The sequence below is a fragment of the Serinus canaria genome, unplaced genomic scaffold, assembly GCF_022539315.1.
Source record: "Serinus canaria isolate serCan28SL12 unplaced genomic scaffold, serCan2020 HiC_scaffold_214, whole genome shotgun sequence".
In the NCBI taxonomy this organism is placed as follows: Eukaryota; Metazoa; Chordata; class Aves; order Passeriformes; family Fringillidae; genus Serinus; species Serinus canaria.
In genome coordinates, this window is record NW_026108328.1 from 1 (window position 1) to 11,405 (window position 11,405).

General features: G+C 50.1%; 1 protein-coding gene across 1 annotated transcript; it reads left to right on the top strand.

The window, feature by feature from the left end:
* Positions 1-1,444: 1,444 nt before the first annotated feature.
* LOC127061199 (hydrocephalus-inducing protein homolog) lies at positions 1,445-10,459 on the top strand (the record flags this gene model as incomplete). The annotated part of the gene is made up of 4 exons (XM_050987776.1): positions 1,445-1,792; positions 6,769-6,888; positions 8,694-8,828; positions 10,260-10,459. Coding segments are annotated over exons 1-4 (803 nt in total), but the record flags the coding sequence as incomplete, so codon positions are not given.
* Positions 10,460-11,405: the final 946 nt, after the last annotated feature.

Genomic DNA, 11,405 nt, shown 5'->3' on the forward strand with positions numbered 1-11,405 from the left:
TATTGTGGGATACAAGCACTTATATACTATTTTAGGGAGACTAGTAATGTGTACTACAATGAATATGTTACAATCACCTACACAAAATTTTGCATAAAACAACATCCCTTGCTTGCAGAGTTTAATGGGATTTTCTTTTTCCAGTAAACCAGTCTGATTTAATCTTCTTTCAGTCTAGGTCTAATTTTCAAAGTTCTGTTTGCTTTTGCCAAGGCATCCTGTTATCAAATCTTCTATGTTAACCAGGTCCAAAGTCCATCATCTGTCTTCTCTTCCCCAACATTCCAACATCTAAACAAATTATTATATTACTGACTGATGTGAATGGTTTAGATTGTAACCTCTGTCATCAATGTACAGCTGAGATTCTTAAGAAAGCACCCTGAAGGAGATGATGCCCATTTATCTTAGCTCAAGTATGTGTTGAATACCAACTGTGCATTTCAAAGCTACTTACACCACTCAAGTATAAAAAGATACAGCCTTTGAAATTCCAGATAAATTTGTGGTTGGATATGCTCTTGACACTAATGACTGCTTCAGGGATTTAAATGGAGTTGGTAATGCAATACAGGTGCATAAGAAATGTTTGTGCTTCACCTTTTCATAATTCTACCCCACAAGTCTCATGACTCAGCCATGCTGCAGGACATCCTGAACCCCCAGGATTCTGCGGCCCCATCTGAAAAGAAAATCACTTGTCATTTGACTTGAATTGGATGTTTGTCTGTCTTAGTTCAATCCTATGTTGCTCTTCTGTCACCAAGTCCTTAAAACAGCCGTGCAGGCACTCTGTGTGAAGGTTTGCCACACACTTATGGATAACATGGCTGTAAGATCTCTCTTCCCTTATTCCATTACAGCTTCCTTAGGCTGCACAGAGAAGTAGACTTAGAAACATCATAAACTAAGAGGCTTGGTCTTTTTTTCCCTCCTTTTCAAAAGTACTTTCTTGATTTTGGTTAGCTTGGAAAGTTTTTCATTTCTAAGTCTTTCTACCAAGACAAACCAGTTCTGCTGAAGACACAATCAATCTGTGCTATTGCTCAGCAGCATGGTGTATGCAGTAATGTAAAAAACCTAAATTCTTTAGAATATATAAACCTATGTATTCCAGATCAACTCAGAAAAAGTATTAAAATCTCGAGTTTACTGCAAGGAAACTTACAACAATTACGATTCTAGTGTGTTTTTATTAAAATGCTGGGAATACAACAGAAAATCAGTCTTGCATTTCATTTGAAGATAGAGGTTGATAAATGCTGTAGGGTTTTTTTCCTTTTAGAACATCTGTGTTCTGAAAGAGAATGCCAAAGAGAAATACACGATGTGATCATGTCAGTCTTGTGCAGCGCTAATCCCTGGCTGCTAATGAGGTGATAGGCCATGACAGCAGGAGATGCCTTCTGCTCCTTGTGTGTCCCTAAGAAGAAGGAGAAGCTCCATGTCACTGCCTGAGGTCGCTGATTCCCACCTGTACTCTGCGCTGAACACAAAGTGTGAGAGCCTGGGTTCCCCCCCGGCCGCGCCTTCCTTGTGCAGGAGCAGCCCGGAGCTGGGGCCGAGGCCCCGGCGATATCGAGCGCTGCCGCTGTGGCCCGTCCCGTTCTGGGCCCCGGAGCGGATTCCTCCCCCTCCGCCCGGGGACCGAGGGGGCACCAGGGCTGGAAGGGAGCGGGGACCGAGGCCCGCCCGGCGTCACCGCCCCCGGCCCGGCCCCGACACTCGGGTGCCGCGGTTGCCGGGGAAGCGCGGGCGCGGCCACAGCGGCTGTGACGGCGCCGCCGCCTCAGTTGGCGCAGAGCACGCTGCGGGCTGGTTGTTCGCAGCCTGGGCTCGTGCCACGGCCGCACTCAGCGATTCACTGAGGGTCTTGCTCACAGAGATTGTCTGTGCCAGCGAGCCCTGGACTCGCAGGGCATTGGTCTCTGCCAGTGAGGAGTCCTGAATTTCATTTGAAGGTAAAGCTTGACTCAAGTTGTGCTTTTTGGTTTTGTCCCATCTGTGCTCTGAAAGAGAATTCCAAAGGGAAACAGAGGATGGGATAATGTACAGCTAAATAGATGAACGATATCTGGTCTACTGATGGTGCTTTTTCTTCACTGAAGAAATGCAGCATTTCCTAAATGTATTAGTCCAGGCATTTTTTTTCCTTGAGCGATGACTTAAACTGCTTAAAGGTGAATGAGTTCTGCTCAAGTTTCAGTGGGTTGTTATGGTCTGGTTCTTAAAATTATTAGGGAGATGGCCCTGAATTAAGGTGCAAACAGGACCATATGCCAAAGTGATTTTTCTGGATTTGATGTAACAGCAAATGTGAGGAAGAGAAAGAGAGAAATAGAGAAGGGAGTTGGGGAGGGGGAGAGAAAGAGAGTGACAGATGAAATAGACAGTAGAAAGTATCACCATTGCTTGGATCTCACTGGCATACCATGAAATCCTCTTCTGGTCTTTTCTGTGGTGAGTTGTCACAAAACATGAGACTCCAGTGGAATAATGCAGATTGTGGCAAGGTGGGACTGCCTAGGTTCCTGCCTGGGGTGAGGCAAGTTGGACTCTGTCTCTTGCTACTTTCAAATAAGATAAAATCTTTAGCACCAGTATATCCTTTTGAGCCTGCTGTGAATTGGGTTGTGGATTTTCAGATCTATTGTGTTCCTTTGCATGCCGTGCAGTCACCTGGTGCAAGGCCTCAGGAATGGGTCTGGGGGCACTTTGGAGGTCTTTGATGGGTTCTGACACCCCCTCAGCTGCCCGTGATGGGAATGTCCCCTGGATGTGGCCTTCTGGGGCTGGGGGGTTTTAGAGCAGAGCCAGTTTGTCTGAGGGAGGATGGGTGTCCACTGCCCCTTACCAGAGGCTGCACCACACCCCCAAAATTTCCTCCTCCTCCCTATGTTGATGGGAGGTTTGTGTGCAAACGTGGCCTCAGCAGATGAGTCTGTGGCTATGACTTCCCCAGCCTGAAGGCAGAGAGAGCTGATTTTCAGGACAGCTGCTGTGATTGGCTTTGTTGTGGATACATTTTTCTCAATTAGCCTTGTTTATTTCTCCCCAGACCTGAGTTAGCAGGACATAGCCATAACATTCCAGTCTCTCCCAAGTCCTGTGAGGAGCAGCTGAGAGAGCAGGGGTGCTTTAGCCTAAAGAAGAGGAGGCCAATTCCAGCTATTTTTAAGTAATATTTAAGCCACAGCTTTGTCTGTTCAAACTATTATTAATGTTCAGCTTTTGAGCTCCAGGTTTCAGTACAATCCATCTCTGAATTGCACAAGGCAGACATATAGTCCAAATAAAGTCCAACTAGAGGCCTAACAATACTGGCTACTTATGCCAAACAAGCACTCAGCTACTTTCAAATCATATCAAATTGTTTAGCACCAATATATGCCTTGAATCTGCCATGGATTGGGTGGTGGATTTTCAGAGTTCCACTGTTGCTCCTTCCAGTTTTGTTGAGGCACTGTCACCCTCTGTGACATCATCCCTTGGAGATGGCATCTGGATTGCCCAAGAAGACTCCACCACCGTGCCTTTTGCTCAGGGAAAGGCTGAAGCCAAACACTGTGAGTAGCCCCTGAGGCTATGTTAAGGCTGGCACCTGCCCTGGTGTCCCTGCTCTCCCTGGCCCTGTTGTCCAGCAGCACTGTGAAGCTGCAGAGCCCCTCCCCAGCCCTCTGTGCCCTGCTCCTGTTGCTGGGGGCTGTGCTGGTGCAGGAGGGAACACTGTGGGGACACCAGTCTTGCCTGGCTGTGCCAGCGGAGCCAAGTGAAAACAATGTACAGCTGAAGCCCTGAGCACGTGTTTTGTCCCTTTGCCATTGCCACAGGAATTCCTTCTGCCAGGCTGGGCACTCACCTGTGCTGCTCTGACCATCCTGCCCTTGGGCACCCGGGCATGTGGAGGGGGGAAAGCTCAAACTCTGCCCAAAGCCTTGGGAGCCATGGCTGGTCCCAGCTGGAAGAGCTTCCAAAGCAGCTGTTCTCTCCCAGCTGCTGTGTGGGCACAGATCCAGCCCTGCAGGCAGCACTGGAGCCAGGGCCACAAAGGTCCCTTGCTGCCTGGAGCTCCCTTGGCTGAAGATGCCCCAGTGCTGAGGCTCTGTCAAGGAGATCCCTCTGTTTTCTTCAGTGGAGGGCTCTGTCAGCCCAGCCAGAGAAAACAATTAACAGGGAGAGCCAAAACCTGGACACATTCCTGTGCACCTCCCTCTTGGTACAGCTTTGTTTTCTTGCATCTGTTGGACTCAGGCAGCAGCGATAACTGCTTGCTGTGAGTTCTGAGTGTTGTGCAGGGATGGAGTTCAGGCAGTTCTGAGAGCTCCTCCCCATTCTCTGGAAAGGTCACTGCCTCAATCCAACAAAACAAATGCCCAAGGAGCAGAAATCCCCAACCATGTCCCATGCAATCCCGGAGAAGCCAATGGGACAGAGCCATGTGGTTGGAGTGTGTGTATTGCACTCTGTATTATTAATTTCCTGATGCTAAGGATTTCAGCAGGAAACTTCCAGGGCTCCCAGAACTGTCCTTGTGGCTGTGATCACAAGTTATTCACCAGTGCCACTTATTCCAGAAAAGCCTTTCTGAACAAGCCATCTCTGAGGCTCTAGCTGGTGTATTTTTGCCTTTCAGCTTCTTCCCTCTAAGTTCCAGAGGGAGAAGATTCCCAGCAGGAAGAAGGAGGCCAGTACTGGGGGGAGTATTCTGCCCAGAATTGGCCCATTTCCAGACAGGAGTGAGACTGGTCCAAAGGTAGCCTTTTCCTGCTCTTTTCCTTTCTGTTGAACATGAAGTTTGAAGAGGGTGTGTGTTTGTGACAGGCTTGCCTCCAGCAAAACACCTCAGTGTCCAGGTGCTGTTGTCATTGCACGCTGCTGGGAGGGTTGGACTGGGAGTCCTGGTGTGCACTAAGCAACACAAATAACCTCTGCTGAAGCTGCTGGGCTGTGCTGGAGTGTAGCTGCCATTGCTAACAGGGGGAAGGCTGGGGACACAGAGGCACAACATTGCCATTTGCCATTCTCCTGCTGAGAGAGCCTCCTCTTGCTTTGTTGTGGTCACTATCAAATGCCTGAGGTCACAGGATTCCCTCCAGAGTGGCAGCACTGGCCTTTGGAGGCCAAGGATCTGCAAGAATTATTTCAGATTTAGCAAAACCAATTGCATTCCTGCTTTGGGCTGGAAGAGTGTGTTGGACCCTGACAGGGTGTTAGATTTTGCAGGCTGCCAGATGTGCAGGGGGCTGGCCCTGGTCAGAGGGGAATGGATGTGCTTTATCTGGATCAGTGCCTACTTAGAGGTGTGTTTAAAGCTGCTTTTCTGGCAGGACTGGCTCAGTAGCAAGCATAGTCCAAAGGGGCAGGTGACCGAGGTGGGCTGTTGAGCAGGAAATTGGCAGCCGGAGACGTGGAACAAAGTGGTTTAGGATTGCCCTGGAGAGGGGCATTGGGAACACCTCAGGGAAGGGCACAACTAAGGGCCAGTGTGCTGCAGCCACTCCCTTCAGCAGAATGTGTCTGCTGTGAAGTCCCACAGGAGCCCTGCTGGTGTCCCTGCAGTGACAGCAGTGTGGCTGGAGCAGGCAGACAAAGCAGGGGAGAGTTTTCTCAAAGCAATGTCTCTGCTCCAGAAGCATTTGCTGTTGTTGTGTCATTCTAGATATGCCTCTCCAATGGCATTAAATTAGATATCAGTAATGACAAGAAAGCCCCCATTTAAAACTTCTGGGAAAAGGAGATAGCAACTCTACGTTTACCCAAGTTGCTGAGAAAACAACTTATCCTCATTCATCATTCAGCTCATTGTCTTTTGATTTTCACCTCATCTGTCTTTTTATTCTTGCCTTTCCCTCTGTTTGAAATACTCTAACTTTTAAGTACAATGAAGAGGGACAAAATCATCAATACAAAAGAAAACTGTTTATTAGTAAGGATTCAGCTGAGCCGGGCGTGTCTCCCTTCCCGAGAGGCAAGCACACACACACCCTCTGAGAAAATGGCAATCTTTCTGTGCCCTTTATACCCGGCTGGGGCGGTCCCTGTCCCCTTTCCCATTGGATGGGTACTCAGGAGCTTCCATTCTCTGCTCACCACCAACTTTTCTGTCCCCTCCCCTCTCGTCCTACTTCCTTTTGGTCAGGTCTTCAGCCCCGTCCTTCTCACTGCCACACTCAACAAACCAACCTGAACAAATCCAAACCACAAACAACTCACAGAACCAACAAATTCCTTTCTTTTGCTTAATGACCTTTTGGCTTCAGCCAAATATCACCTCATCTCTCCCACCTCCTCTGGTCCTGTGCTCTTCTTACTGATAGGTCTAAGTTCTAGAGCAAAAAAGATATTTGCAGTTGTGTGTGCATCGCTTTCCCTGTCTCAGAGTAAAGGACATCCCAGAATTGTTTCCCATGGAGTCTCCTGTAAATCCATGGGTTTTACTTACTCCATGAGTGCTCAGTCAGTGCCCCCGAGCTCTGTGACCACATGGGCACAGGGCTGTGCTTAAGGGAAGTGCTGCCTGGCATTGTGGAGAAAGAAACCTGGAGAAATAGATGCCAAAAGAGCAGCTTGGCTTGAGCCTGCTCTGTGTGGCCCAGCAGCTCTGGATCAGCTCAGAGCAGAGGTGGGTGAGCCACTGTTTGCCCAGTGTGGGCTGGGCAGACGTGCTGGCCCAGAGTCTGTACTTGCCTGGGGATCATTGGAAGATTCTCCTTCATGAACCTTCCCCCCAGCAGCTGAAGCTCTCCCTGCTCTCTCTCACCTCTCCAGGGGCTGTCAGGTGCCCTGAGACAGAGCTGGTTTGGGGTTTCCCCACCAGAGATTGTATTTCAGAACTTCGTCGCTCCGGAGGTCTCTGAGATGGAGCTGTCTCTCATTAATAAGGACAAGGTAAGTGCTGGCACCCAGAGCTTTAACACTGTGCTGGAAGAGGAGAGTGCTGTCATTTCCTGAGTGTACAGCAAAGCAAGTTCTCTGCTGCAGCACATGCAGAAGAAAATGTCTCAGCACCTTGTTCTGCAAGATGCTGGAAATCTTCCTGTGCTGGGAATTGTCCCCTGATTTTGGCCGTGCAGTGATGGTGTCTATCCCAAAGGAGTTTCCTTCTCTTGCAAGCTCTGCATTGAGAGGAATGTTGAGGGCTGTACAGTTCTTTCCTGCTCTCCTGCTTTGCCTTGAGTCTATCCCACAGCCTGTGTCTCCTTGGTTAATCTTGGCTCCTGGTAGGAATCTCTGCCTCTCTCAGCCAGTTTGGCACCCTTTGTGCAGCTGACAGTCAAAGCTCAGGGGCTGAGTCTTCTGCACTTTGTGCTGGAATCGCTTCTCAGGAATGGCATTGGCACTGCAGGAAACGTGTTCTGAAAGAGCCCTGCAATCAGGCTGATGGAGCAGAAGCAGTGAGAGGCCTTTAGGTGCCACTTCAGGCTCCTGCTCAGCTTCATCCAGCTCTGCTCAGCTTTTCCAAAAGCAACACATTGCTCTGCTTTCCCTTTGGAGAACCACAGCAGATCCAAAGCCATGTGCTCCTGGAGGTTTCCAGCTTCAGTTGAAGAAATTGGGATTGTTTTTCAGTTTGCCAAGAGAGCTGAGAGTGGAAAAAGTTGAAAAATGTCAGAAGTTATGTTCCAGTGTAAAGAGGAAAACTTGAGACCATTGGAATTTCAGTCAGGGAAACATTTTCTCAAGTGGGGCTTGTGCCAGGTGTGGGTTGGTGGGAGGACACAGGAGGGAGTCCAAATCATCTGGTTTAGACTTTTGGAGAGCATTTTGTTGCTCAGGGATTGATGCTATCAGTGTACCAGAAAATGCATGTGTGCTGTGTCTGTAAATGCCAGAGGGCAGAACCTGGCCTGCTGGCTGCAGGCAGGAATGCCCAGCAGCCCAGCCTGCCTGCAGAGGCAGCAAGAAGGCCTGGAGAGCCAAGACTGGCTTTTCATCCTGGAAGCACACTGTCAGTCAGTGCTGGTCATGTTTCTCCAGGCAGAAAAGGCCTTTGAAGCCCACAGTCAACAGGCACAGCCTATCTGTGTTTCTGTCACTTTTGGCAAGCTGATTGCTCTCATGGTTTTATGATTCTTCCTTGCTGCTTTACTGCCCATTGAAATTCTCTTTATCTTTATCTGTCATCTCCTTATTTTAGGGATTGTCTTGCTGTGTTTCTTCCTTCTTTGGCTTTTCAGGTTTGCTTTTATTCCCAGTAAGGCCACAGGGCTTGGTCTCCTCTCTTGCTGCTCTGCCTGCCTGACTCTAACCCCACAACATCCTTACCCAAAGCTAGATTTGCTAGAAGGGAATTTCTTCCTTCCTCCAGGACAATGTGCTGTTTTGCTTTCAGGGAGCACATTCCCCCTCTGGAACTCGACAACTGCATGGCTGTGTGCAGGCAGAAGCCAGCAGGTTTTTTGGCCTTGTTGAATATGCAGATGACTTGGTTCAGGTGCTCTGTCCCCATCCTGCTGGTGCTGACCTGCTCGGCCCTTCCTTGCCAGCAGGCACTGCCCTACTGGCCCTGGCCAAAATGCTGGAGGCAGACAGAAGGGATTCCAGTTCAGCCTTGTGAAGGATGTGCCTGTGTCTGCAGAGCTGAAAGTGCTTTGGAAAAGGGGCCAAGGAGGGATGTCAGCAGGGCACGGACAGGTCTCCTCTGGTCCTGTTGGCACAAGTGTCACAATCATCATTTGGTGTCTTTGCTGCAGATTCCTTGGCTGGTGAAGGTGTGCATGGAGAGCTGCCCCTATTTCCAGCTGGCGTGCCCCAGGGATGTGTACCATGTGGTGCCAGCAGGCGCCTCTGTCCCTGTGCGCATCCGCTTCAGCCCCGCCGAGAACAAGGTGAGAGTGGAGGAGCCAAAGCACAGAATGATCTCCACAGCCATTGTTTTCTCTGCACTCTGGCTCCAGCCCATTGCATGCTGTGAGCTTGGCTCCAGGCCGTGGGCAGGCAGCCTGCAGCCAGTCACACCTTGGCCCGTGCTGGCAGGCACTGCAGCCAGGCCTGACAGGCTCTGCTTCCCCTCCCTGCACATCCCTGAGCATTGCCGGGGGAAGATGCACAGGGAACAGGATGGAAATGATAGAGGACTGTTGATAGATGTTGGGCCATCTCTAGGTCCAGGGGAAGGGGTTTCATTATGATGGAAAACACCAGAGGAACCAAGAGGTCAGAGAGCTTTCCTCCTTGCTGACTGCCAGCAGCTTCCCTGCCTGTCCCTGGGCTGGAGCAAAGACAGTGCTTTTTCAGCCCCTCTGCTCTCCAGCCTTGCAGCTGTGCTGTCCCAGAGCACAAGTGAGCATGGTACAGCTGCAGGGCCAGGGCAGAGGATGTGCTGTGCCCATGAGCCCGGCCTGGCACAGGCACCCTGGGCTCTGGGTGCCTTTGGTCAGCAGGAGGTTGCTGAGCTGCAGGGGACTGGGACACCTGTCTGAAGGAGCTGGTGCAGGGCAGGTACGAGCTGCAGGCAGAGCTGTGAGCCCAGAGCCCGTGGCAGTGACACTGCTGGGGCTCTGTCTTCATGCCTGTCCCTGAGCTTGCTCTGTCAGCTGGCACCCATCCCGTGCCAAAGGTGCTTTTGTGTGCAGGTCTGAAGAGCAGTGCTGAGGCCCTGGCAAGTCTGATCTCAGTGCTGGGATCTGGAGGGTTCATGTTCTGATCTGGAGGCTTGTTGATAGGGAAGGGTTTAGGACATGGCATGGAAGGGAGGAAGCCTTGCAGGGAAACAAAGAGAGGCCCTTTCCAACAGCATCCTGCTGCCTCTTGGCACTGTTCTTCTCCTGACTTGGTTGGAGAGGCAAAGCTAGTGGGGAGTTCTGAGCCAAGTGATGTTTCTACACCAGGCCAGAGGTGCAGGATGTCTTTGGGTGCAGCTGTTTTCTCATCTTTTGCTTCTTAGAGTCAGTTGAACACTTTGTCCTAGTCTCAGATAGTGGGAATATAGAAACCTAAAGAGGAATGTCTTATGTTCCCAAGCTCCATGTTCCTTACAAGGGACTTAGGAATTCTTTAACAATCATTTAAATTTAGAGTAAAATTATGGTGGCCTAGGGTATGGGTATGACGCAAGTGACACAAGAGCTGAATGCCACAGAGATAGGTTTTGCAAAGTGCCCTGGTGCTTTTAAAATGTGACATAATAGTAGAACTTAGTGCTCATTTTAGGGTGCAGTAGGTAAAGTGATGCCCTTGGAGGGTTATAGAAATGGTTTTTCTTCTGCCATGGGGATGGCACTAAATGCCCTGTGCTGAGGCAGTTTCTTTTCCTGCAGGATTATTGCCACGAGCTGGTCTGCATGACATCAAGGGAAAGGATAGTTGTGCCAATTCGGGCCATTGGTGCCCGAGCTGTCCTGGACTTCCCTGCCCAGCTGGACTTCTCCAAGTGTGCAGTCAAGGGCAGCACCCAGAAGACTCTGCTGGTGCACAATGTCGGTACCCGGGCAGCTCGTGACCAGCTGAGCACCCAGAGGTGAGGCAGCTCCTCTGTCCTTGTGCAAAACACCTTTGGGTGACAGCAGAGTTGGGAAAGAGCAGCAAAAGGAACCAGAGCATTGCAGCTGCTGTCCTGCAGCCTGGCTGGAAGTGAGCAGGATGGATGGCATCTGCTCTTGCTTTCAGTGGCCTTGGAGCTTTCTCTGTCCCAGATTTCCTGGAGGCTGCTGGAACATGTTGGTAGCTGGCTTGCACCCTCCTGAGCACAAGCAGCTCCTGAAATGCTTCCTCAGCACTGTCAGCCAAATAGACCCATTCCGTGAGAGGCCACAGGCACGTGGCTTTCCAGTGGTCCTGGAGGGGACCTCTGGCAATCATCTGAGCAAACACACTGCTCAAAGCAAGAGCAGAGTCAGGGGATTGCAAGGTGCCATTGGGAGATCTGGACCTGGCTTTAGATGCCATGCAAGGAAACAAACATATCAATGGACCTAGCTAAAAAGCAGAAGAAAACAACCTATTGAAACCGCCTGCAACACTTATCTTTTCTGCCTGTTAGGTGCAGTAGTGATTCATTGAGAGGATGGATCTAACAGGATGAGAAGTGTCTTAAGGAGCAGCTCACAATGAACAGAGAAAAGGCCAAAACTGATCCTGCCAGCCCCATCTCTTGGCAGTGCTTTTCATTTGGTTATTACAGTGTCAGGGATGTCTCCTTCACAGCTCTTCTATCTGTGGGCTCAGGGAACAGCTTAGTGCTGTTGGCTGAAATTCAGAGGAGTTAAGTTTAGCTCTAGAGCTTGTGTCCTTGGGTCTTGGGGAGCCAGGTGTGTGTGAGAGATGACTGCTAGAGCAGGAACAGAGGAGTCTGGTGGGTACAGCCCAGGCTGGGATGTAGCAGGTGAAGTGGGGCTGAATTGCAGTCAGTTTTTCAGTCCTGAAACTGAGTCCTGGACTTGGCTGGATCCTCTTCTCCTGATAAT